This window comes from Oryzias latipes, chromosome 7 (assembly GCF_053564925.1).
Source record: "Oryzias latipes strain Hd-rR chromosome 7, Olatipes_Hd-rR_3.1".
Taxonomy (NCBI): Eukaryota; Metazoa; Chordata; class Actinopteri; order Beloniformes; family Adrianichthyidae; genus Oryzias; species Oryzias latipes.
In genome coordinates this window covers 36,931,086-36,958,931 of record NC_136243.1, presented here as the reverse complement: position 1 = coordinate 36,958,931, position 27,846 = coordinate 36,931,086, and the positions used below count along the sequence as shown (strand labels likewise).

Below are 27,846 nucleotides of genomic sequence, written 5' to 3'. Positions count from 1 at the left end.
GTGTCCCGTTCCAGCTCCAAGAAGTGATAAATAAAATCCCATTTAGACTAACTTCTCGTTATCTTTTAAGTGATTGACTGTTTATGAACATGAAGCAGATGATTTGCAACATCAATATTAAGTGCATTGTCAACATCAACAAAGTTCCACTCAAACTGGGATTTAAAGGCATTGAAGAGTTGGTGTCTTTTAACTAAATTGGACTGGAAAGCTGAATCCTATCCCCCCCCCCCCCCCCCCCCGATATATGCAAATGCTGAAAATGTTTAAAAAATATCGGATCTAAGAGGCTTAGTTATTTTTACTTTATGTTAAAGAGCCTATGTCAGGCACAATAAACTTTTGGAGCTTTTTATTGCTTTGAAATGTTTATTCCTCACTATAAACAAACCCAATGTGGTTTTTTGATCCATTCACTCATTTCTGAGTATTCCGCTAAAAACCTCTGAGCACCAGCCCCTCCCGAATCCCTGAAAATGAGTGGGTCCTCCCATTGTGACATCACAAAGTGAAGAACAGCCCCTTCCAGGAAGAGTCTGTGCTGACAGCTCCGCCCCCAGGCTAACACATACGCGCTTTCTCTGTGGAGCTAGCGGTGATCAGCTAAACGCTTTCATTTTATATGCACAATATGAAAATCAATATGCGGCCGGAATAGGCTCCAGCAGCCCCGTGACCTGATGGGGAATAAACGGAAGAAGATGAATGACTGAATGAACGAACGAATGAATGACTGAATGAACGAATGAATGAATGACTGAATGAACGAATGAATGAATGACTGAATGAACAAATTAATAAATGAAAATCCATCTTTGCAAAAGTTTGGATGTTGTTAGTTTTCATGGAAGAAACTCAGAGACGCTGCTAAGGCCGGCTCTAGGATGACGTCATGAAATGGGCGGCACCAGCAAGGAGAGATCAGAGATCAAGTCATCCAGGTTGGAAAATGAACTACAAAAATAACTCATATTTCATTAAAAAGGAATCCCAGGTGCTTTCTAGGCGCAGGTGGAACAGAAACACCTAGCTTTAACTCCGGACTTTCAGCAGAGTCCTGTTTATGTATCACAACTTCACTGCTGTTCACAGAGTTTTACTTATGGTTTTCAATCTAAAGCAGGAACATATGAAACACCTGTAAGTCACGTGACCCAAATCATAATTCACAATTCAGTCTCTCCCTTCCATCTTCAATTATTTGTTTAAATGCAAACCAATGTTAGCGTGTTATTCTGGAACATCCACGTCACACGATATCTATATACCAAACCATCCGTGGATGTGCGGTTTTTCCCAGCACCGCAAAGGTTCCGCAGAAACGGTCTTTGTTGTCTGAGGTCAAACCGTCTCCCTCGACATCACCTGTGGACAGACCGACACGGAGGCGGGTCCGAGGCCGTTTCTGCGCGCACATCGATTACACAGCCTCCATCCGTGGAACTGCGCTATCGGGGATTAATTTAGCCTGCCTAAGCGCGCTGTAGGGGACAAACATGGCGGCCGTTCTTCGTCTCACTGCTTCGGCAAGAAAGCGCCGCATTCCCTTTAGAAAGGCGGGAAGTTACCTCCTTTAGAACGGCCGTTCAGCCCGCACTCACACCGGAAACCACGCGGAGCTTTACGGTGTCCTCCTCGATTAAGTAAAACAGACCCGAACCAGTTCTTCTGTGATCGATGTTGACATCTTCCTCGCTCCGATCGATTGATAGGGACCGACCGGAAGTGACAAACGAGCATGCGCAGAAAGAAGGAAAATTTGTTTTGACCAGTCCCACCACAAGGTGGCAGTAAAGGTTAAAGGCAAGAGACGCATGCTGCGTCGTGTGAAGTTCTCTCTCTCTCTTTTCTTTTTTTTTTCTAAAAGTCTTTATTGAAGGAATACAGGATCATAGCACGAAATCGAGTCAACTTTAAAGTACACAGATAGAAAAATGAGTAACAAAATGTGCCCGGGGAACCTAAAGATCAAAGGGGAAAAAAAGGAGGGCAGTAAAAGCAGTAAGTTGCTATTCTGCACATTTAAAAAATTCCAAGGTGTCAAAGGTTCTTATTGCTTTGGGGTTGGAAGAAGATTTTATTGTTCTGATATATTGGCTTAACTCAATCATAAAAAGTTTCAATAAGTTTTTTTTTCAGAAAATTTGCATTTATGAATATGAAATTTGGCTAGTATTATTAAAAGGTTAATTAAGTAGTATTCCCTTATTAGTGAATTTTTAACATTAAAAAAAACAAATTATATATCTTTGTATATCAGATCAAATTGTTTATAAATTTACATTGAACAAAAGAGGAAAAGTCTTTCTAAAAAGTTGCTGTTTGGGGGCATTTCCAGAAAAGATGTATAATTGTTTCAGTGTCTAATTTACAGAAGGAGCAGTTTTTATCAATGTCTATGTGCAGTGAGGATTTGGTTGGGTAGCATATGGGAAAAAGTTTATGGAACAAGTTGAAGTTCTCGTAGTAAAGCAGGTCTTACCAATCTTCTTCTTTCTCTTTCGGCTTTTCCCATCAGGGGTCGCCACAGCGAATCATCCTTTTCCACCTCACTCTATCATGGACATCTTCTACCCTAACATTAGCCAACTTCATGTCCTCTGTTAAGACATCCATATATCTCCTCTTTGGCCGTCCTCTTGCCCTCCTGCCAGGCAGCTCCATCTACAACATCCTTCTACCAATATATCCACTGTCCCTCCTCTGAACATGTCCAAACCATCTCAGTCTGGCTTCTCTGACTTTGTCGCTAACACAGGCAACATGAGCCGTCCCTCTGATGTACTCGTTCCTTATCCTGTCTAACCTGGTCACTCCTAAGGAGAACCTCAACATCTTCATCTCCGCTACCTCCATCTCAGCCTCTTGTCTCTGTCTCACTGCTACCGTCTCTAACCCATAGAGCAGAGCTGGTCTCACCACTGTCTTGTACACCTTTCCTTTGAGTCTTGCTGGCACTCTTCTGTCACACAACACTCCTGACACTTTCCTCCACCCGCTCCAACCTGCCTGCACCGGCCTCTTCACCTCTTTTCCACACTCTCCATCACACTGAACTGTTGACCCCAAGTACTTAAACTCCTGCACCTTCTTCACCTCAGCCCCCTGTAACCTAACACTTCTACCTTGATCCCTCTCGTTCAGACACATGTATTCTGTCTTACTACGACTGACCTTCATGCCTCTTCTGTCCAGAGCAAACCTCCACCTCTCTAGCTGTTCCTCAACCTGCTCTCTACTCTCACTGCAAATTACAATGTCATCCGCAAACATCATTGTCCAGGGAGATTCCTGTCTTACCTTGTCTGTCAGCCTGTCCATCAGCATAGCAAACAAAAAAGGACTCAAAGCTGATCCTTGGTGTAGTCCCACCTCCACCTTGAACTCCTCTGTCTGACCTACAGCACATCTCACCACCGTCATACTTCTCTCATACATGTCCTGAACTACTCTGACATACTTCTCTGCCACTCCAGACGACCTCATACAGTACCACAGCTCCTCCCTCGGCACCCTGTCATACGCCTTCTCTAAATCTACCAACACACAATGCAGCTCCTTCTGACCTTCTCTGTACTTTTCCATCAACATTCTCAAAGCAAAAATGGCATCAGTGGTGCTCTTACGGGGCATGAAACCATACTGCTGCTCACAGATCTCCACCTTCTTCCTAAGCCTGGCTTCCACTACTCTTTCCCACAGCTTCATTGTGTGGCTCATCAACTTTATTCCTCTATAGTTGCTGCAGTTCTGCGTGTCACCCTTGTTCTTAAAGATCGGAACCAGAACGCTTCTCCTCCATTCTTCAGGCATCTTCTCACTCTCTAGAATCCTATTGAACAACCTCGTTAGAAATTCCACTGCTGTCTCTCCTAAGCACTTCCATACCTCCACAGGTACGTCATCAGGACCAACGGCCTTTCCGCTCTTCATCCTTTTCAGAGCCTTCCTAACCTCCTCCTTTCCAATCTCTGCTACTTCCTGCTCCACAACAACCACATCTTCCTCCCTTCTTTCCCTGTCATTTTCCTCGTTCATCAGCTCCTCAAAATACTCCTTCCATCTTTTCTGTACACTCTCTTGGGTTGTTAGCACCTTTCCATCTCTGTCCTTAATCACCCTTATCTGTTGCACGTCCTTCCCATCTCTGTCTCTCTGTCTGGCTAGCCTGTACAAGTCCTTCTCTCCTTCCTTTGTGTCTAGCCTGTCATATAGCTCATCGTAAGCTTTCTGTTTGGCCTTTGCCACCTCTCTCTTCACTCTACGCTGCGCTTGCTTGTACTCCTGTCTACCTTCCTCAGTCCTTTCTACATCCCACTTCTTTTTAGCCAACCTCTTCCTCTGGACGCATTCCTGTACTTCCTCATTCCACCACCAAGTGTCTTTACCGTCTTTCCTCTTTCCAGATGACACACCTAGCACCTTCCTACCTGTTTCCCTGATAATCTCTGCTGTAGTTTCCCAGTCATCTGGAAGCTCATCCTGACCACCCAGGACCTGTCTCAACTTCTGCCTAAATTCCTCACAAGTTTCTTCATTCTGTAGCTTCCACCACTTGGTCTTCTTTTCTGTTTTCCCTCTCTTCTTCTTCCTGACCTCCAGAGTCATCTTACACACCACCATGCGGTGCTGTCTGGCTACACTCTCTCCTACCACCACTTTGCAGTCATTAACCTCTCTCAAATGACCTCGTCTACATAGGATGTAGTCCACCTGAGTACTCCTACCTCCACTTCTGTATGTCACTCTATGTCCCTCTCTCTTCTGGAAGTAAGTGTTGACTACAGCCATTTCCATCCTCTTCGCAAAGTCCACCACCATCTGTCCCTCCAGATTCCTTTCCTTCACACCAAACCTGCCCATCACCTCCTCATCGCTTTGTGGCCCTCACCAACATGCCCATTAAAGTCTGCTCCAATAACAACTCTCTCTCCTCTGGGGATACTCTCGATGACCTCATCCAACTCACTCCAGAATCTCTCCTTCACTTCTAACTCACAGCCAACCTGTGGTGCATACCCACTGACTACATTCACCATCACCCCTTCAATTTCTAACTTTAGGCTCATCATCCTGTCTGAGACTCTTTTCACCTCTAGAACACTGTTTACAAACTCCCCCTTCAGAATCACACCTACCCCGTTTCTCTTCCTATCAACACCATGATAGAACAGTTTGTATCCTCCTCCAATACTACGTGCCTTGCTGCCCTTCCACCTTGTCTCCTGCACACACAGTACATCTACCTTCCTTCTCTCCATTATATCAAAGCAGGTCTTACCAATATTGGTCTTAAATAAAGAGACTGAGCGTGAGGGTAAAGGTGTACAAGACCTTAAAATAACATCATTCCTTCAGGAATAGCATCATTGATTATTGCAAATTCTTTGGGGTTAACTGGAATATTAAAAGTGGTTAAAATTTGATTGTAGTCAAAAAGTTGATTTACATAGAGTATATTATTTATAAACCAGTACAGGAAGAAGAAAGATCTATTTTTTTTATAAAATATTAGTATTATTCCAGATATGAAAGTTGTGAAGAGAAAATGAATGTTTATAGATTAGGTACCAAGCCAGAAGCATTTGTTTGTGAAAATTTGCTAATTTGACCGCGTCAACTTTTGAATGTTATAATGAGATTGGAGAAAACATCTTCATCCAACTCCATCTGGATGAAGCTCGTCTGCTGGACTTTAAATGTGTAGTTGTAGATTTAGATAAGTTAATTTTTCTAGTTCTGGTTAATCGCCTGTCCGTCCTGGGGGAGGATCCCTCCATGTGGACACCCCTGAGGTTTCTGCTTTTTTTCCGGAATCCGTTTTTTTTTTTTTTTTTTTGTTTTGTTTTTTTCTCTTAACTTGTCCTGTCCAACAGCTAGGCAGACAGATGAGAGCTGAGGGCCTCTTGTGTTGGACATATTTTATTTTAACAAGAGGGGTTATTAATCTTCAGACAAACCAAAAGTATGTCTGAATAAACCCCTTTTGTAATTGAGGCCAAACTTTATTAATTTCAATCATGTTTGAAAATCTTTGGTGTTGGACCGGACGGAAAAGGAAAGAAGGGAAGAAGAGAGAGGGACGTTAGAGAGGGGGGGGGGGGTAGGAGGGTGATAATAGGAGGGGAAGGGGGATAAGACCATAAAGCAGCATAAAGCAACAAGTTTACTGGTTGTTAATCATTATGGTAAGGTTCAAATGTAGTACAAAAAGGGCGGGGCCTATCCACACACACTCAAATATTATCAACACACCTGCTAGCTGCAAAAATGTCCACCTGTCGACATGTACACAAAACAGATAGTGTTCACACGCATACTTATGCCTTTAAACCAACTAGTGTGAAATATTTCAGTCATTCAATCATGCAAACTGTTAGTGCAAAGGTGAGCTAACACCTGTGCTCAGGTGAGTGTTTATGTTCTTCTAAAATGGATGGTGGAACGTGACAAGAAGGAGGAGGAGCGCCCAGCCATCCCCACCCCAAGACCCCCACCGCAGCAGCAGCGGCAGCCGAAATCCCCCCAACGCCACACGGGAACCGGCAGGGAACAACCGCCGCCCGGGCGACCAAGCCCGCCACCCAGGCCAGGGCCAGCAGGACCGCCGCAAGGCCCCCAGAGCCAGAGAGCAGGGAGGCGCAGAGGGAAAGAGAGCGCCGCCCCAGCCCAACCAGGAGAGCAGCCCCCCCGCCGCGCCGGGAGCGCCCAATGCAGGGCCCCACCGGAGAAGGACGCCCATAGCCCCAGACGAGCGCCCCACCACCACCCAGGAGTTCCGGGCATCCCCCCACCCCAGGTACGAGCCAGGACCCCCCAAGGGAGACCCGCTCCGCACTCCAGGCAGCCACCCGCCCGGCCCACGGTTGGTCCAGGGAGGAGCAAGGCAGGGGCCCGCCGCCCCCGCCCAGGAGGGGGAACCCCGGGGAAAAAAGAGGGCCCACAAGGGGTGTTGTAAATACGGCCCGACCAGGCTCGGCCATGTTGGAAGTTTGGCGGGGCCCAGCGCTCAGGGGCAAGGACCAGGACCCGACCCCCAGGGACACAAACACCCCCGGCTCAGGTGTAATATGAACCCCCCCCACCGTGCGGAGAGAGCACCGCTGGGCCCAGGGAGCCAGCACCCAAGGGACACGGCCGCCATCGCCAAGGGGCCCGCACCCCCCACCAGGGAAGGGGTAGGGGACAGATGGACCCAGGTCCCACCTTCCTTGCAAAATGTGTGTGCGTGTATGTGTGTTTGAAAGGGTGTGTGTGTGCATGTGTGTGTGTTTATGTTTGAATGTATATATTGAAGGGGGAGGGGTGTGTGTACTAAGGGGGGTGCAGTTAAAATTGGCGGGTAGGGCACTAAGGGGACATCTCCTGATTACTCACAGTGATGTCCCCTCACCCTCCCCACCAAGGGGCCCTAAATGTCGGAATCCGTTTTTTTAGGAGTTTTTCCTTACAGAGAACGTGGGTCTAAGGGCAGGGATGACAAGTTTAGTCAGTTTGTCAGTTCATTTTAGTATTTTCCTATTGAATTCTATGTATTCATGATCCTTTTGATTTTATATTCTACTTTTTCAATTACCGATTCGAAGCCCATCGAGACGACTGTTGTTGTGAATTTGGGCTATAGAAATAAAATTTAATTGAATTGAAAGAAAAGGAAGGCCACCGAGTTTAGAAAATAAATAGTTTGGAATAAGATTCATTTCAATTCAATTCAATTCAATTTTATTTGTATAGCCCAAAATCACAACAACAGTCGTCTCGATGGGCTTCGAAGTGAAACATGAAACAACTCAAAAGGATCATGAATACAAAGACTTCAATAGGAAAATACTAAAATGAACTAACAAACTGACTAAGCTATACTGGCATCCCTGCCCTTAGACCCCCCTTCTCTGTAAGGAAAAACTCCCAAAAAAAACGGATTCCGTAAAAACGAAGAAACCTCAGGGGTGTCCACATGAAGGAGGGATCCTCCCCCAGGACGGACAGGCCATTTACCAGAACTCAAAGAGAAGAATTTACTCATCAAAATCTACAACTACACATTTAAAGTCCAGCAGACGAGCTTCATCCAGCCGTGGTTGGGAAGACAGTCAAAGGCGCGAGTCGAGCCGGAGACAGGAACCACAGCCAGGTGTAGGAGCAGGAGCAGAGGCGAGGTACTCGGTCAGGTACAGAGCAGAGACGAGCCAGAGATGAGCCAGAGGCAGGATCCACAGCCAGGTGTAGGAGCGCGAGCAAAGGCGAGGTAAACGGTCAGGAACTGGAGCACGGATGAACCAACTGGAGTCTGGAAGCACTCCCACTCCCCAGGAGGGGAGAGGAAAAGAGGGACAATACATGAATCACTGCAGCAAACAGAGGCATGGAGAACTAAATGATGAATAATGATCAAGAATAGAGGAGAGAGGAAGGGTAGAAGTAGAAAAGGAAAGAGGACAGAACCCCAGTGCACCATAGTTACCCCAGCTTCAACTTCTAGCAGCCTTTTAAAAGAAATAGTTATTAAGTTTAATTTAAACAAATTAACATTAAGTTAAATAATCTCTGAATACTAAGTAGTGTGACAATAAGCCTGTCCAAAGAGGAATGTTTTCAGTCTAACTTTGAATGTAGAAACTGAGTTGGCCTCTCTTACATGATTCCATAAGGAATCTGGGTTGCTAAGAAATTTCTTAATCCAATTGATCTTAAAGGTGTAATTTAAGGTGGTGAAATCTAAGACATTAAGTCCTCCTGAGTCTATTGTGTTCAAAAGCCCTTTATCTTTAATGTAGTGAGTTTTATTTTTCAAAATAAATTTGTAGAGCATTTTATCAACGGTTTTACATGTGGATGTGTTGACATCAGCTTTGGATAGTAAAGTTCTTCCTCTTAAAGTGATGTCCCTCTGAAGCCAGCGGTTAAATCTCTTTTTGGTCTTTTTAATTATGGGATTAAAATTTAAGTTGCATCTATCCTCTGTGTTTTTAGAAATCATAATTCCAAGATAAGTTATTTGTGATTTTACAGGTATACCATGTAAAACTGAGTGAGCGCATTCTGAAATTGGTAAAAGTTCACATTTATTTATATTAAGTTTAAGGCCAGAATCTTCTGAAAAATTTTGAATAAGCTTGATTACAATGGGAATTTGATCAGAATTTTTAAGGAAAAGAGTTGTATCGTCAGCAACTTGACTTATAAGAATTTGCTTATCAGCAACTGATATTCCATGGATGTTATTTTCCTGGATGAAAGCTGGAAGCAGGAATAAATAAGGGTTCACTGGACAGCCTTGGCGTACCCCCTACCCACCTGAAATCTTGGAGACGTACCATATTTAAGTTTGATTGTACTGTTAGAATTATTGTAGAGAGTTTTAATAGCTTTTATAAAAAATGGTCCAAACCCAAATTTTTCCAAAGATCGATAAATGAATTCATGTTCTAGGCAATCAAAGGCTTTATAAAAGTCCAAAAACAGAATAAAACTATTCTCATTTATTAGTTCGGAATAATCTAATAAATCCCCAACTAATCTGATGTTATTAGTAGTGTGGCTATTATACATGAATGAAAAAACGGATTCCGGAAAAAAAGAAGAAACCTTAACTGAGTGCAGCTTTATTAGATGATGTTGGTTTCACCCAAAGTGTGAATGAACCCACTTACTGTCATAAGCACACCCTGGACCTTGTTCTAACCCATGGTATAGAGATCAGCCAGCTGAGTGTCCTTCCTCCTCAGCCCATCATTTCTGATCACTTTATGATTACCTTCCAGCTTACACTGGAACATCCTTCTGCCCCAGTGAGTAAGAAACAGCCTAGAAGAACCTTAACTGACCGTTCTGTGTCTGAGTTTAAACACACAGTTCAGCCAGTACTTAGTGATATTCTGAGAAAATACTCTGAGACCAGCTCCTATAGTATCAGTCCTAGTATAAATGACCAGTTTGTTAATGATGCCTTACAAGCCCTCAGGAGTACACTCCAAGTTGTTGCCCCCCTGAAACCTAAGTTCGTCAGACAAAACCGAGTAGCACCGTGGTTTAACGCTGAAACACGTTCTCTTAACCCTTGTTCTATCCTAGGCACTTTAACATTGGGAGTTGGGTCATCTAGACCCACTAGACAGAGCTCTGAACCTTTTTTCTTCAATGATTTGTGATCTTCACTGGTGTCCATGGATTACATGAAATCTTTCCACCTTTATCCACCTTTGTCATGGTAGGAAGGACACGTCAATATAAGGGTAGGGTCATCTAAGATAGCACAAGGGTTAAGCATTGAAGACTGAGTTGTACTTTGTCTTTTACCCTCAACCAACCTAAATTGGTGTGCATCTCATTCACATTGGTCCAATAAGAGCAAACAAGAACAACAATTATGGTCAAGTTGTAATTTTATTAGATGCCCCTGTGCAGCACTAGATCAAATGACTGGGCAATACTCCAGATGTGACAAGACCAGAGACTGTACAACTGTCTTCATGACTGCGGTGGACAATAATGCACACACCTCCGAGCCAAGGCAATTCCTCTGCCCATGTTGGATACTATATGATTAATCTGATCTTTCCAAGAGACCTGATTATCCAATTTGATGCCCAGAAGCTTGGTTTTAGCCACTTGATCAACCAAACTATTGCCAATACTCAAATTCAGGTAACATGGTGCATTCAACAAATATTTTGTACCGACAACAATGCATTTTGTTTTAGATGTACTAAGAACCAATTTATTCAACTTAAACCAATTGGTAATTGAAGTAGTTGCACAGAATAAAGTTGCGTCATCTGCATATAACACCACTTCTGCATTTCTCACTTCCTGGGACAGATCATTCACAAACACGGAAAATAAAAGTGGACCCAAACAACTACCTTGTGGAACACCACATGATATAAACTTTGTTTCAGACAAGCTACCATTGAAGAGGACTTTCTGTGTTCTGCCATTAAGATAATTTCTTATCAGTGAAGGAGACTACTGTGAAAATCCATAACATTTGAGCTTTGCCAACAGAATATCATGGTCGAATACATCAAAAGCAGCTGCGAAATCAAAAAATACAGCACCCACATATTTTTTATCATCCAAATATGTTAATTCAATTCAATTCAATTTTATTTGTATAGCCCAAAATCACAACAACAGTCGTCTCGATGGGCTTCGAAGTAAAACATTAACTCAAAAGGATCACGAATACAAAGAGTTCAATAGAAAAATACTAAAATGAACTAACAAACTGACTAAGCTATACTGGCATCCCTGCCCTTAGACCCCCCTTCGCGGTAAAGAAAAACTCCTAAAAGACCGGATTCCAGAAAAAAAGAAGAAACCTCGGGGTGCCCACATGAAGGAGGGATCCTCCCCCAGGAAGGACAGGCGATTTAGCAGAACTCTTAGAGAAGAATTAACTTATCTAAATCTACAACTACATATATAAAGTCCAGCAGACGAGCTTCATCCAGCCGTGGTTGTGGGGACAGTCAGGGGCGCGAGTCGAGCCGGACACAGGATCCACAGCCAACAGAGACGAGGTACACGGTCAGTGGTACCGGCACGGTCAGTGGTCTACCATATGTACCAATGCCGTATTGGTTGAATCACCTGGTCTGTAGGCATGCTGTGCACTAATAAACAGATCATTTGAGATAAAATAGTGTAGCATTTGATTAAATATCAGCCTTCAAAAAATTTTACTCAAAACAGGGAGAACATGAACTGGTCTGCAATTTGAAGCAGTTAACTCTGACCTTCCATCCATAATTAGAGAAATAATCTTTGATTGTTTCCGTTGGTCAGGAAACACTCCACTGATCAGTGCTCTATTAAAAATATGACATATTGTTTTTTTCCAAAACATTTGCAACTATTTTAAAGATTCTACCATCAATGTAATCAGTACCTGGTGTTTTATCATCAGGTAGTGAAAGAAACAAATTTTGAACATTATTGTCACTAACAATGTCGAACACCAAGGAACAAGTTTCATTTTCCATTATCGATTGAATATGTTGACAAGGAGAGTTTATATCCTAAGCTGTCATGGAGAATCTTAGCTTTTCAACTTTGTTAATGAAAAAGTTATTCAAATTATTGGCAATATCAAATGGTTTATTGACAATAATACCACCAATTTATATATTCAAATTAAAAGTCTTTGTTTTTTTGCACATCAGTTCCTGTAACACCTTCCACAATCATTTACTGTCATTCATGGAACCACAGATTTTTTGTCTAAAATATCCTTTTTTTTTTAGTTTAATTTTGTAACTTTGTTCCTTAATATGCAATAGTTTGTACAATCCTTTACATGTTTAGAATTGGCAGCAATATTTCTGGTTATTTAGCCTGATTTTAGGAGAGAGAAAAACACGTTTTTGTTTTTTAAATGAATATTTTAACTTTTGAATTCATGTATTTGTAAATGTTACATTTACTAACTAAATATTTTCAATTGGCACCCCTTTTTCTTTTGCTTACTAAATGGTATCAAAGTTACAGGAAAAACATAACATCATCAGTCAGCTGAATAACGACACAGTTGATGTTTTAAAGACATTCTTCTCCAATTTCCCTTGCCTTGATCTTAAACCAGCTCTTTTTTGAAGCTGTAATTTGGAAGAAACATCAATTGTTGTCTGTTAAAGTATCTTCCTCTGGCATCAAGTAACATATCCCGTAAGCATTCTAACAAAAGCTTCCCAAAAAAGATAACCATGCATTTTCTTTCTGTTGGAGACATACCTCAGAGGAAGCTAATGTCATAGCTTTAAAGACATTTAACTTTATAATCAGATTCCTTCTTTCATACTGAATGGTTTTCTCCAGACTCCTGAGTATCTTTATGTGGATAGTATATTCACTGAACAGGAATACTGTTCCAGCCATAGCTTGGTCGTAATACACACAATTTTCAGACACACGGGTGTCCTTCAAGGTACATGATGCTTGTTATCTTGCTCAACGTTCCAACAAGCAGACGAGGCGTGATAGGTGAGTTTGACTTAACTTTATTAACAGTCAGTTTCTACATCATTTTAATGCATGATAGAAAAACACAAAACCATTTAAAAGCACGTTGGGGATTGCAGTTCCCTCCCTGGGTTGTTAGATAACCCAAATTCCACTTTCCTTTCACTGGCTCACTGTGCATCTTAGAGTTCACTTTGAGAGTCCTTTACTTGCTTTAAAATATTTCAACGATTTTGAACCACCCTTAGTTCCTGTCGCCCTGCTCCCCGTCTGGTGCCTTAGGTAAGCTGATAAGCTTTTAAGGACTGAGCTTTTTCAACCTGTGCACCAAAGTTTTGAAACCCGAATACCAGTGAGCATTTGGCACGCTTTTTTACAATGAGATCAACTTCAATTAAAGCCTTTTATTTGACAGTTGTTCATTCTCCATAAGGGTTCATGACATATAAGTAATAAAATAAAATAAATCAATGTTATCTAAAACCTCTAAATATGTTTTTAGTGAGCAATAAGCTGTAACACTGCATTAAAAACAAAACAAACATTATTTGTGGTTTGTTTTATTCACATACACTCAAAGGCCACTTTGGTCTTGCCTAGAGACCCACACTAGATAATTTTAATTGCTCATTTCAACCCCTGTGAATCGAACCCCGATTTCCCACTTGCCAGTACTGCACCCTAGCTATTGAACAAACATGCATTTTATACTTCAGACATATCTGCATAAACACAAACATCCATTTTGATTGGTTCCAGCTAATAGTAAGACAACAGGCACTCAAAAAACCACTGGTTCAAACCGAGGTCTGCCGAAGAGCATCTCTGAACGCACAACATGTCCAACCTGGTGGCAGACGGACTACAGCAGCAGAAGACCACACCGGGTACCACTGCTGTCAGCTAAGAGCAGCAAACTGAGGCTACAATTCACACAGACTCACCAAAACTGGACAATAGAAGATGGAAAAACGTTGTCTGGTCTGATGAGTATCCATTTCTACTGCCACTTTCAGATGGTTGGTTTGGTTGGTATCAAAACATGAAAGCATGGATCCATCCTGCCTTGTATAAACGGTTCATGCAGGTGGTGGTGGTGTCATGGTGTGGGGGATATTTTATTGGCATACTTTGGACCCCTTATTACCAATTGAGCATGGTTCCAACACCACAGCCTACCTGAGTATTGTTGCTCATCCCTTTCTGACCACAGTGTACCATCTTCTGATGGCTATTTCCAGCACAATAAGGCTCCATCTCATGCAGCAGGAATCATCTCAGATGGTTTCTGGAACATGACAATAAATTCTCTGGACTCAACTGGCCTCCACAGTCACCAGATCGCAGCCCAGTAGAGAACCTTTGGGATGTGGTGAAACGGGAGATCGGCATCATGGATGTTCAGCAGACAATCTGCAGCAACTGTGTGATGCTGTCATGTCAATATGGAACAAAGTCTCTGAGGAATGTTGCCAGTACCTTGTTAAATTTATGCCACCAAGGATTAAGGTGGTTCTGAAGGCAAAATAAAAAAGTGGCTAGTAGGTGTAGTTTGAATAAGGAATATTTTCTTGCGACATCAGACTAAATATCTGCAAAGAAACTGACAAAACAAATGAGCAACAAAAGGCATGGCTGTTGTAAGGTGGATGTTGAACATTTCAGAGGTTGAAAACATATACAATAATACAAATAATCTTGTACTATCCTAAGCACTTTAACATTGGGAGTTGGGTCATCTAGACCCACTAGACAGTGCTCTGAACCTTTTTTCTTCACTGGTGTCCATGGATTACATGAAATCATTTATATAAACATATATACATTTATAAAGAAAATGAAAATTAAAACTGCATTTCTGAGTATTCCTTTCTGAGTAAAGCTTGTAGCAGTGACGCAGAAGCTAGTATTGCTGTGAGCCACATACTCCCAGCTCCGCCCAATTCTGATGCATCCACTGTCAGACGAACAGATCCATGAACGTCTTTGTCTTCCTGGTATGAGCTGGAAGATGGATCTAAACTGGAAGCCAGGATAGCTCTGACATTGCTGCCATTTTGGTTGCAACATGATTGTTAGCTTGGGGTGTGAATGGCTGCCAGCTAGTGGAAGTTCATGTAAACAGATGGGTGATGTGAAGGGGGCTTGCTCTGTCACAGTGCCAACAATCCTGCCCACAACTCTGAGGTTAATTTCTAATGAACTTCTGCCGCTCTGCAGAAACTATGTCCTAGAAAATGACACTGGTTTTGAAATTCCGGCTAAAAACAGCATCATCATAATTAAAAGACCAGTGGGAACACTTTGACGATACATCAGAAGGTTATGAGAGTGGGAATTTAAAATAAAACCTGTTAGATGGTTAAAAGCTTCTCCACCTCTTTAACCCTTGTGCTATCCTAGGCACTTTAACATTGGGAGTTGGGTCATCTAGACCCACTAGACAGTGCTCTGAACCTTTTTTCTTCAATGATTTGTGATCTTCACTGGTGTCCATGGATTACATGAAATCTTTCCACCTTTATCCACCTTTGTCATGGTAGGGGGAACACGTCAATGGAAGGGGGGGGGGGGGGGTCATCTAAGATAGCTCAAGGGATACTAGGAACAGAAATATATGTGATCGGTTTGTGTCGAGGCATTTTGTTTCTCTAGATTTTGATCTCAGTGCGGAACGTTTGTATAATGTCGTGCTTGACTTGGTTCCTCTGTGCACAGATCGTCAAGGTCCCTTCAGGGCCCAGAGATGATGTCACAGTGGTAGGGTCCACATCCTCTGGTAGTTGGCACTTATGCGTGAACGTGTTCATTACTGAACCATCCTGAGCCAGCTGCAGAGCACAGATGGTCAATAAGGACTTTTCATATTGTAAATGAACACAACAGTTCCAATAAAACATTCCAATTATTTGATCCTTTTGCTTGCGATTTAGTCTCAGTGACAACAATCCTTTCAAAGTAAAGGCTCTGCAGTGCTTACCTTCTCTGCGTGAACTTCTATCTGGCTATTGGATGTAGTAACTATGACGTCTTCAGGAGCGAAATCTCGCACATCAACTGTAAACTGGTACGTGTCCCCAACGGTTTTGATATTTCCAGGCCCACCTGAAAAAAGCAAAAGAACCATGTTAGACAAAAGTTTAAAAAAAAAGCCTAACTGCCGATTCTTTTTTTATAGTTCCACAACCTCATTGAGTTTAGATTAAAGCCCTAAACTGCCAATGTGGCTACAGATCCCTGGAAAACTTCAAGACATCTCAGTCCAGAAAATATAACACGCCTCAATGAGGTTGTGGAAAACCAGCCTTGAAACCAATGGCAAACCACTTGCACAAGTGTCCACCAAATGTGGCATATACCAAGACGACACTGTTGTTCTGCATAGGTCTGAACCAGTGGCGGCTACTGGTCTGTCAGAGAGGGGAAGCTTGAATGAATGAAAAATCTAAAAAAAAAAATTAAACTCTGTAAAACTGAAACAACAACAACTGTGGTGTGTACTTGTTTGAAATGTATGATGAAAATCAAGCAATTTCTCCAAGCAAATATCAAAGAAATAGGTTGCAGCAGTTTTTATTTCAACTGAACTTGAGAAATCCGTGATGGGACTGAGCGAATAGCTTCAGTGATTCCTTATAGTACAGAATCGCTGTCAGTCAAAAGGAGACGCAGTCTTTCGACAGACCCTCCAATCATCATGCAGAAGCTCGGAGTCCAGGCCAGCCCACTCCCCATTCACCCCCAGAACCGCTGAGCGTCCGTGGGCGGAACATAATCGCAGCGTTTATCCAATGACCGTCTAGTTTCGAAGCGCTGAAAAAAAACGTTCAAAGCAGCCCCATTGAAGTCAATGGATGCTGGGCTTCAGTAGTGAAATGCACTGTGATGCTGCGGGAATGTATGAGAAGGAAATTGAGTCAGCCGCTTGCTATCTGTGACTGATTCTGAACAAACTCGTCTTTGAGATGAACGTCTTCTAACCCATTTTTAGTCAATAAAATGTTAATACAATGCAATACAATAGTACATATTTGATCATTAATTTTGTGCCATTATAAGGGAAGCCGAGCTTCCCTTGCAGTCTTAAAGAAATCGCCACTGCTCTGAACCCCCTGTGTGTGTGTGCTAGTTGTCAAGAACTTATTTGTATAAAAATGCACAAAATAAGTATTTACCTCCAACAAACGAGAAGAAAACGGTCCCTCATGAAATTTGTTTTGGTCTTTAAGAAACTATTTGATCCTCCACTTATTACTTGTATTAATGGAACCCTTTTGAAGTGTTTTTTGTACAATAGACTCCCTTAAACAGTCAGACAGGAACCTCTCTATCACATCAAAGAGCTAAGAGCAGAACTATTGATTGCAAAATTAGGGGTCTCAAATTAACATGTTAATCGTGATTGATCAATTATCAATTAGTTGGGGTCTTTTTATTTAGTAAATCTAATTTTTAATCTATGCTATCTTGTGTTAGGAATGATTCCTGCAGAGGTGTCTGTTATCATAAATTCACGGACGACACTGAGGCCTGATCGCATGTTACTTTCATGAAGTCTGTTTATTTCTTAACAATGCACACTTTAAAGAGCATTGTTCCGCACTTACGAAAGGAATATTAAATCAATTTCAAGCAGGCCTACTTTAATTTGAAATGTTTTCACCATTTTGCTGCAGCAGCGGCCTTGGCATAGGTTAACAACAAGCGCTACTGAACCTGTAGAAATTGGAAATTGGACTAATGTTGGTGGGGGAAAGAGAGAAGGAAGGTGTGTTTGTATGTAGAGAGAGAAAAAGTCAAGAAGGAATGTAGGAATTGTTAAAGTAAGAACTTTAAATGTTGGAACTTTGACAGGTAAACAAAGCACAAGATGGAAAGAAGAAAGCTGGACATCCTTTGTGTTCTCAAGAGTGAGACGTCTGGATGGAATCTTTTTAAAGCTATTTTTATGGTGTGGAGAGAAAGAGGAACAGAGCACAAGTACTCCAGATGGAGGAGTTTGCTAAAAATGTTCTGGAGGTGAAGAGAGGCTCAGGTAGGATGATGAGTCTGAAGATGGAAGTGGGGTGATGATGAAGGTTGTCAGTGGTTTTGTCTCTCAGGTAGGATGAGAGCTGGAGAAGGATACATTTTGGAGAGAGATAGGTAGGAGATCTGTGGTGTCCCTGAGGGGAAAGTGGTCATTGGGGTCGACTTTAAAGTACATGTGGGTGAAGGAAAGAGAGGAAACAAGGGAGTGATAAAGAAATTTGGTGTTCTGGGAAGGAATGTGCAAGGACAGATGGTGGTAGGCATTGCCAAAAGCATAAAAAAGGCAGCGGTGAAGATTTTTTTTTTCTTCCAGAAAAGACATGACCATAGGGTGTCATAATAGTGGAGGGAAAAGGAGACAAGTAGATTGCATGCAGACTTTGTAACCTAAAATAAATCATTGACCAGAATTATTATGGCTACAGTAGTGCCAGATAGCATTCGATGGTGCTGTGAGGTTGACTTTGGTTGAACCTTTATTTAATCAGAGAACAGACCCATCAGGATCAAGATCTCTTGTCCAAGGATAACCTGATGGGAAGCACATGTGACACAAATTTGGAAGAGTTTTACTGTAGAAAGAGAAAACTACTGAATCACACCATGAAGCCATGCACAGTCAAGAGTCATGGAAACTAGAAAGAGGTCGGAAGAGAGAATTTATGAGTAACAGTATGGTTTCATGCATAGGATGCCCAAAGCCCAACAGTAAACATTACTAGAGAAGTTTGAAGGAGATTCTCTTCTTATTTATATCAGATTAGTTCTCATTAGTTGCTGCATTAAAATCATCATAAGGGTGAAGGTTTAGATATTATCGTTTTGCTGGGAAATAAAGGCTTTCTTCCTTAAAAACCAAAGCACGGCATTTAATTGGGTAACACGTGTGTCACACAGGTCAGGTATCAGAGACTCAAGAGATGGATGGATGGATGGATGGATGGATGGATGGATGGATGGATGGATGGATGGATGGGTGGGTGGGTGGGTGGATGGATGGATGGGTGGGTGGGTGGGTGGGTGGGTGGGTGGGTGGATGGATGGATGGATGGATGGATGGATGGATGGATGGATGGATGGATGGATGGATGATGGATAGATAGATAGATAGATAGATAGATAGATAGATAGATAGATAGATAGATAGATAGATAGATAGATAGATAGATAGATAGATAGATAGATAGATAGATAGATAGATAGATAGATAGATAGGGTTAGTAGTTGAGTAATAAATATTCATAAAATCATAAAATAATCACACTCACTAAAAACAGAGTAAAAAGTATTAGAGCAATAAAAATAACATAAAAGTAAGTAAAAGCATACAAGTCGTAAAAAGTAGATGCCTGTTTAGTGACTCCTCCTCATGCCCCCTCCCCTCCCAGCAGCATTGAACAGTCTAATTGCACTCGGTGCAACTTCCTGAGTCTTTCTGTGGAGCATGGCAGAGAGCGAAGGAGGTCGCTGAATGCTCTCCTTTGGTCAGTGAAGAGTCCATGTAGGGGGTGACCAGTGTTCTTCATGATGCTGTGCTCTGCCACCACCTCCACTGTCTCCAGGTTCCGCCCCACCACACAGTCTGCCCTCCTGATTAGACGATCAGTTCCATTTAAGCATTCCTGTTTCTAAATCTCAAAAAAGTGACTGCCACAAAAGCCATTCAGGGCTCCAGACTAACTTTTTTCACTAGGAGCATAGTGGCCCCTAACTGAAAATTTTAGGGGCACAACCAGAAAATTTAGGGGCGCATACCGTAAATCAAAATTCTAACCAAATCTACTAATTTCCACTGTATTACTAATAAATACTTTAATAATAGATGCAGAATTTACAATGTGCTGTTTCAAATTCAGTGTCACATTTTAATCTGCACTTTTGAAGATGCAACAAGAAGGTAAACTGACAAAAGCATCGCTGTCATGACAGTACAAATAAGTAAAGAAAACGGATGGAAATTTATCTTTGTGACACCAAATAGGTGCAGCCAAGATGCACAATAACCGTGTTTGAGATCACCCAGGTGAACTCAACGCTGCGCAGATCACCTGGTGTGTGAAATATATTTTTGTTTTTGCTCCAACATTAACTGTCAATCATCACAAAAATTTCAGGAGAAAGGGGCGGGAGCAAGGGGCAAACCTACCCGGACACAGCTGGAAACTGAACTGACTGAAAGCTGCCCTACAGACTACAAAACAATGCATTATGGGACATGTGTCCTGATGGTTTTTGTAGTGGATGGATTAATCAAAATAATTTAAAATACCAATTCATTAAAAAAGGCTACATACATTACAAAATATTAAAATAATCATAAAATATATAATAACACAGATCATACTAAGGGGGAAGTGAATATTAAAACTAAACTGAATGTTAAGGACAACTCCAATTTCCTGTTCTCCTTCAGTCTTGCTGCAGATTCGCTTTCATCTCACAGCCCCCCCCCCCCCCCCCCCCCCTCCCGCGATCCAGGCGAGGTGCCGGTTCATCTCAAACACGTCTATCGTTGCATTTTCCCCACGTATTTTCAGTGAGTCTAAAACTAATGTTGTTTTTGCTCGAGTGTGTTTAAAGTTCAAGCCCCGTTAGCTGTCACGCATGTAGGTGTGGGACATTTATTCTCCTCAGCTGACCCGACTCCCGCGGGACGGGAGCGGTGTGCTGCCGTAACCCGTATGATGCGCCGCCGTAACCGTAACCAAAACCTAAACCTTCCTCCGGGTCTGTGTGACCCAGAGAAAAGTTCAGCACGGACTGCATGTATTTAGAAAATTACGAGCGAAAAGATACGTTCTAAAGGAAAGTAAGGAACTCCTTCATGTGGTCCGGGGAGGGAGGGGACTGTCAGGTGTCCTGCTTTCAAACCCTGTCATTGTCACGCCCCCAAGAGTCATATACCCCACTGTGATTGGTTGGTCAGCTCTAGGCCCCTCCCCCTACACGCATTTTAGCCACTCACAGTGGCTTTCCCTATTCTTCTCACATGCATTGGCCGCCTCACACACAGGCATCACGCGAGTGTGTGCTCGCGTTTCATGAGTATGTGCGCGAGTGTGTGTGTCTGCCTGCGTGCGTGTGCGCTCGCGTCTCATTGATTATTTCATTGATCATTGACGTGCCCCTTCCACGTTTAATGTATAAAAAATGAAGGGTGGGGGAGGCAAATTTACTGGTCGCGCATGTGCGAATGGATGTAAAATTCAGTCGCACACTCTCAAATTTTGGTCGCAAAATGCGACCAATTGTTCGCAGTCTGGAGCCCTGCCATTAATTCCAACATTGCTTAAAGACTGTCATCTCTTTCCAATCTTTTTGTTTCTGCATAACAGCTTCAATGAGCAGCTGAGTGAAATAGTTGGAAACCACACTCCAGAAATTTCTTAACGGAGTGCATAAGATCAATTACAAAAAAACTAATGTTGAAGTAAACAAAACTACAACATTCTTTCCTACACAAAAAGCAAACGGGCCATGAAAGGCACAAAATGTCGGACTTGTTTTGTCTGTAAAATTCTCAAAGTTTAGAGAAAAATTCCCTCATTTAGATCAGGGATGCTTGTTTAAAGGTAAGATTCATTCTGACAGCAGCTGACTTTGTGTGCTGGTTGCTATGCAACCATCCACTCATTCCTCATACAGGCGTCATCCCAGCTACTCAGTAGATAAATTCACACAGTTGGCAGTCAGTCCAGCATTCCCATACATGTGATAGATTTCATCTTTTTTTTTTTTATTCACTTTTTTAACTTGTCCTGTCCAACAGCTGTGCAAACAGACCTCTTGTGGTCCCAAACCTTATTCATTTTATTCAAAATCTTTTGTGTTGGACCGGAAGGAAAAGGAAAGGAGGGAAGAAGAGAGAGGTTTGTTAGAGAGGGGGGGATAGGAGGGTGATAATATAGGGGGGGGGGGGGTAAAACCATGAAGCAGCATACAGCAACAAGTTGCTGGATGTTTATCATTACAGTGAGGTTCACATGTATTAAAAATCTAGAAGGCCGGGGCCTGTCCACACACACACTCAAATGTTATCAACACACCTGTTGGCTCCAAAAATGTCCACATGTCAACATGTACACAATGCATACTTATGCCTTAAAACCAACTAGTGTGAAATATTTCATTCATTCAATCACGCAAACTATTAGTGCAAAGGTGAGCTAACAACTGTGCTCAATTGAGTGTTTATGTTCTTCTAAAACGGATGATGGAATGTGAAAAGAAGGAGGAAGAGTGACCAGCCACCCCCACACCCCCGCCGCAGCAGCAGCGGCAACCAGAACCCCCCAAACGCCACATGGCACCAGATAGAAAACAACCGCCCCCCCGGGCGATCACATCCGCCACCCAAGCCAGCAGAACCGCCACGGGGGCCCCCAGAGCCAGAGAGCAGGGAGGCCACGGAGGGACAGAGAGTGCAGCTCCAGCCCGACCAGGAAAGCAGCCCCCCCCCCCCCCCCCCCCCCCCCACGCCGGGAGGGCCCACAGCCCCAGACGAGCACCTCATCACTACCCAGGAGTTCTGGGCATACCCCCACCCCAACCCCAGGTACGAGCCAGGACACCCCAAGGGAGACCCGCCCCGCGCTCCAGGCAGCCACCCACCCGGCCCACGGTTGGTCCAGGAAGGAGCAAGGCAGGGGCCAGCTGCCCCCGCCGAGGAGGAGGGCACCCAGGAGAAGAGGGGGTCCACAAGAAGTGTTGTAAAAATGGCCCGACCAGGCTCGTCCACAGTTGGAAATTTGGCGAGGCCCAGCACTCAGGGGCAAGGACCAGAACCCCCACCACAGGGACACGGACACCACCAGCTCAGGTGTGATGTGATCCCCGGCTCTTGGCCTTGCCAGGAGGCTCAGGGATCCCTCTCCCAGCATGGAGAGAGGGGTGCCGGGCCCAGGAAGCCAGCACCTAGGGAACACTAGCGCCGTACCCCCTACCAGGGATGGGGAAGGGGACAGGTGGTCCAAGGTCCCACCTTTCTTGTGAAATGCGTGTGTCTGTGCATGTGTGTGTGTTTATGTTGGAATGTATATTTTGAGGGGTAAAGGGTGTGTATAACAAGAGGGTGCAGTTAAAATTGGTGGGTAGGGCACTGAGGGGACATCTCCTGATTACTCACAGTGATGTCCAAGCAACCCCCCCTACCAAGGGCCCTATATGTCTAGGGTGCAAATAAAACCAAGAGGGGGGCCTATTCCATACGGCAACAATGGGAGGGGGACCACTGCCAAGCAGCTCCTACCCCCAAGGTGCATCACAGGCTGAACCCCCCCCCATCAATCTAATAAGAGATTATATCAGGAAGGGGGTAAGTCGGGGACAGCTGGTAGACTGTCCCCCGGTGGTCAAGCCCAACCCCCAACCCCCCAAGAGGGTTGCCCCGCCCCGTCCCAGAGCAAGGGAAGGATAGATATATTATTATATTGAACTCTTCATATTTCATCTTTAACCGCAATCATCCTGGAGCAGATTTTTGCAAAGCCTTTGAGAGTTCAGAAGTAATTCTTCTCCTTCCAACACACTGAGATTGCGAAGCCTTTCCACTTCAGCATACACCAAAGGAGAGAAGAGACAGTGCCACCTGGATGAGCCAGAGCAGCAAGATAATGTCATATGAAACGTGTCAATTTTAGATATTTATGATAGTCATTATTTCAGTCAGACAACTCATGCAGTAAAGAAGATTTATTTCATATTTCTTTTAGTTTGGCATAAGGCTCCGTTCAGATACATAAAACAAAGATCTCCATAGAAAACGTTGTGTGTTAAAGTACCCCTAACGGAGCTCATATGGGGTAAGCCGGGGAGGAGGGTGGGATGACGAACGCAGAGCTCACAGAAATGGAAGAAGAGGATTGGACCACACACCTGGAACTTCAGTATGACACTGAACAGGTGAGTTGATTAGACTTAACCGCCCCCCGGGTGAAGTAACCACATAAACGCACTGCTCGAGTTGCCGGCCTTAACCCTTGTGCTATCTTAGATGACCCCCCCCCCCCTTCCATTGAGGTGTTCTCCCTACCATGACAAAGGTGGATAAAGGTGGAAAGATTTCATGTAATCCATGGACACCAGTGAAGATCACAAATCATTGAAGAGAAAAGGTTCAGAGCTCTGTCTAGTGGGTCTAGATGACCCAACTCCCAATGTTAAAGTGCCTAGGATAGACCAAGGGTTACACATGTATCAATTGTTTTTCACCTAAAGATCTGAGTTTATTCTTGTTTAAAGTCACAGTTCTTTTTTGTTTCCTTTTTTTAGAATATCCTGCTGTAGTTGAATCAATTCAACAACATGGATCAGTTTTAAGCCATAGCTTTTTAATAAACATTCCCAAGAAGTTTTGGTGCTTGTTTTGACCTTTTTTTAAAGGTTACCTTTAAAATAAACATACTTACTTGAGAAATCCAAAGTGTCAGTTCCAGGCCTAAGAAAGGAGCCAAAGCCCTCAGGAAACATTCCACGGCTGTTCTCCATGTTTGGTTCACCAGAGGATGAGCTGGAGGAAGACGTCTGGTGGAAACTACGCTCCGATCGATAAGCTGATGAGTTGGTCACACTCATAGATGGGTGAGGCAGAGAACGAAAGTGAAAAGAAAAAAAACGATAAAAGCTTAATCTTTTGCTGGAGACTTATTTAACCAAAGACCCTCTTTTTCTGGTTCTCCTTGTTTGTTATGTTTGTATTTATGGTCACACTCTCTTGGAGCTGCTCTTCTCCTGCACTTTTATGTGGCGCAGCCTCCTGCATGTTTGGGAGGTGGCACATGTGTCACGCCTCACTGGAAAAAGGGAACAGTGTTCTATTTTTATTACAAGTAGCACAGAGGAGACAGAGAGGAAAGTTTGCGGTTGGAAAATTTCTTGGCCATGACGGGCTGGAGGTGAAGATAGGAAAAAAGAAAGAGCTTGATGCAAAGTTTATTTAAAGAGGATTTTTCTTAGTCATAAAGTGCTTAACAGTACAGGACTAAACCACAGAAACAGGATGAAACGAGAAATAATTATTGAAGATAAAATAACATTAATAAGACTGCATATGTTATGGACATAAAAACCCACTTTTAACTGAAAACCTGTGCAAACAAAGGTCTTCAGATAAAGTTATGAAAGCAGACAATGAACAGGAGGGGAAGGCCACTTCAGCTCTCACACAATCAAAGATTAGCTCCTCTCTCCCCCAATTTTTGTTCTCAACACCTTCATCTCTCTGTTTCTTATATTTACTTGAAATTCATGACCTGTTTTGATCGCAAAACAGAGATGAAAGTTACATTTGCTGTTTGTTACAGTTGGAAAATGAAGAAGATGGATTTAAAACACAAAAGTGGAGCATTACCTCATATTCTGATAAGAGCAAAGCAAGATGGAAAGAATGTGCTTGAGAAACAAAGCCAACAGCTGGGACTTAGTGGCAGCATGGCTTTGTGCTAATAATATCCATGTGGTGGGTTCAGCCAATCATGACGAGAAAATGCTCACAGCTGGTGAAAGTCCCTCCATCAAAATGAATTAACTGTTCCTGTTTCTTGTTTTTGTTGTTTTCGATATTTCATGTAGACAGTAGGTCAAATAAGGAATATTTGCACTGATTCAGGAATGTTTTGCCACAGAACTATGTTGAAAATTTCCCCATAATAGGTATCAGCCAATGGTGGCTAAAGGCAGTTCTCTTTTAGTATGAGGTTCAAAAAGTAACCCAAAATCCTACAAACAGTTGAATTGAATGTGATTTTGATTCAGTTTTTATCACTACTGAGCCCCCCACCCCCCACCCTATAGGATGAAATCCAACCCAACTGCTTACCTAGCAGGCAATGTTGCCATTCAGTGCAGGTTTGTATAACAAATCTGTAAAAGAAATTTCTTTTCTGGGGTTCCCTTGGGTTTTTCATTTTTTCTTTTTTTAAATTATTATTAGTATTGTTTTCTTTTAATTTTATTATTATTATTATTATTATTTTCTTTAAAAAATGTCTTTGTTTATTTATTTAATGCTAAAAAAAAAATTGTTATTATTTTTCCCCCCAAGTTATTAATTTTTTTAGGAGGGGGGGGCTGGGATGTGTGTGCTAGTCCCTTTAGGAAGTCACGTCATGAATGATGGGGCTGGACCTCCTGCCCCTCTGGGGTGGCACCGGGCCCCTTCCTTGCCTACTCTGGCTCTGGCCTCTGTCTGCAGCTTGCCGCCTCCTGGCCTCCTGGCCGCCCTGGGAGTAGGGGCGCCTACTGTGGCCGGCTGAGGGGCCGGTAGTCCAGGGAGAGTCTTCTTCCCTGGCAGGGCTCACTAGGGGCGGCTCTCTCTGGGGTCACGTCGGCACCCGCCCTCCATTCCACTTTTACTCGCAAAGTAGACACCCTAATTCATCTAAGGCCTTGTGGGGATGGTCTGGTGGAGGGGGGCACGGTGAAACATCCGTTCTCATCTTTCACTGGTCCCCCCGACAATTTTAACTCCCACTTTAGACACACACACTGTATGTTAGCAGCACACACATAGCACACACACCACACAAAGTGGCGCCCCGGAGTGGGGGGGCCCGACACACTGGAGACCTCCTAGTTTACCTGCAGCACACACACAGTTCACCCACACCACCATACAGGGGTGGGGTCGGGGGAAGGGGGGCCGGTCTTCACCCGCCTGGTCCTCTCAGGGCGGCCAGGCTTGTGGGGATGCTATCGGCTGTAGTAGTGGTCGGGCATGCGGCGCTGGGGGGTCGATCGGCCGGGGAAGGGGTTACTGCGTGGTGACGGGTGGTGGGAGGCAACCAGAAGATTGTGAGTGTGTGTGCGAGAGTGTATGGGTAGGACAGACCTGGGGGCTGGCTCACTAGGATCCCCTGGGGCTCTCCCTCCCCATCCCAGAGTGCGGAGGGCACTAGGGGGGTTATGGGAGGAAGGGTTAGAGAACATGGCGGCTGAGGAGGATTGTAGAGTAGTGGTGGGGGGGTGGGGGTGGAGCTGTGGGTGCGCAGTGATCTCTGGGTTGCTGGGGTCGGGTACCGGGGCGTGCTTGCGGAGATGGGGCGCCGGTTGGGTGGTGGGGGGCTAATGGGTTCTCAGGGGCCCTGGCCTCGTCCTTGGCCCTTGTCTCGGTGTCCGGCGCCCGGTGGCCCCCATGGCTGCCGCCTGGTACGGCAAAGCGTGTCTGTCCTGTGGCCTGGGGGCCCAGACACCGCGTACGCCTGGCTGGGTTGGTGGGCAGTCCTCCCCTCCCCCCCCCTGTGTGGGTCCCGTCGCCGGGGGTGCCCCTGGCTTGGGGGTCCCCCCCCCTTTCCTGGTCTGGATGGGTAGGATCTGGTTCCTAAAGTGGCCGACAGGGCTCACACTACATAGAAAAGAAAAAACGCAACGACATTACCCGAAGCACAATGACATAACCGCAGCATTAGCATTAGCCACAGCACAACGGAAATTAGGACTTTTTTTTTCCTACCGGCGGAAAAAAACAATTCAGTTTCAAACTATTCAGCGCTCCTGAGAGCTACGTGATATTTGGACAAGATTAGGGTGTTTTTTTATTACTAGATAACGTAATCTCTTACACATATACATTTGTCTTTATTTTCGGATAGACAACAAAGAGATTCTGAACTTTTTGGCAACTCAAAATCAGATTATTCTTTGTGGAGCCGTCTTTCCAGGATTCGGTGTCGGTAAAGCGGAGTTTTTATCTGTAAAATAAGGAGCTCAGAGACACGTTTGGGTGCAGAGGAAAACTGTAGCCTTTATTTACCTTTTCATTCACATAACCTGAAGTTCATTTGTCACCTTATCACAGGTGGGCATTGAGGGCCACATTCCTGCATGTTTTCCAGCATACCCTGCTCTGGAATGATC

The 27,846-nt window shown here is 43.7% G+C and overlaps 2 protein-coding genes across 3 annotated transcripts in view; both read right to left on the bottom strand.

Moving 5' to 3' along the window:
- The window catches only part of zbtb17 (zinc finger and BTB domain containing 17), a 30,366-nt gene extending 28,586 nt beyond the window's left edge, over positions 1-1,780 (bottom strand). The window contains exon 1 of one of the 2 annotated variants that reach the window (XM_078949766.1): positions 1,569-1,780. The gene's annotated coding sequence lies outside the window, so the exon portion shown is untranslated. Of the gene's footprint in view, positions 1-1,268; positions 1,410-1,568 lie in introns of those variants that run through there. The other variant, XM_078949767.1, reaches the window with a different exon arrangement.
- Positions 1,781-12,985: 11,205 nt separating this feature from the next.
- hspb7 (heat shock protein family, member 7 (cardiovascular)) lies at positions 12,986-24,876 on the bottom strand. The gene is made up of 3 exons (XM_078949765.1): positions 24,402-24,876; positions 15,944-16,068; positions 12,986-15,794 (listed from the first exon to the last, which is right to left on the bottom strand). The coding sequence occupies exons 1-3, from the start codon at positions 24,565-24,567 to the stop codon at positions 15,615-15,617; spliced, it is 471 nt and encodes a 156-aa protein (XP_078805891.1). The 5' UTR covers positions 24,568-24,876; the 3' UTR covers positions 12,986-15,614.
- Between the last annotated feature and the right edge of the window lie 2,970 nt (positions 24,877-27,846).

What these genes read in the sequence shown, in the direction of transcription:
- hspb7 (XM_078949765.1), bottom strand. Translation starts at nt 24,567, where the DNA reads ATGAGTGTGACCAACTCATCAGCTTATCGATCGGAGCGTAGTTTCCAC. An exon ending in TGACACTTTGGATTTCTCAA is followed by an intron (nt 16,069 to 24,401) that starts GTAAGTATGTTT and finishes TGCTTTTTTCAG; the next exon opens with GTGGGCCTGGAAATATCAAA. An exon ending in TAGAAGTTCACGCAGAGAAG is followed by an intron (nt 15,795 to 15,943) that starts GTAAGCACTGCA and finishes TGTGCTCTGCAG; the next exon opens with CTGGCTCAGGATGGTTCAGT.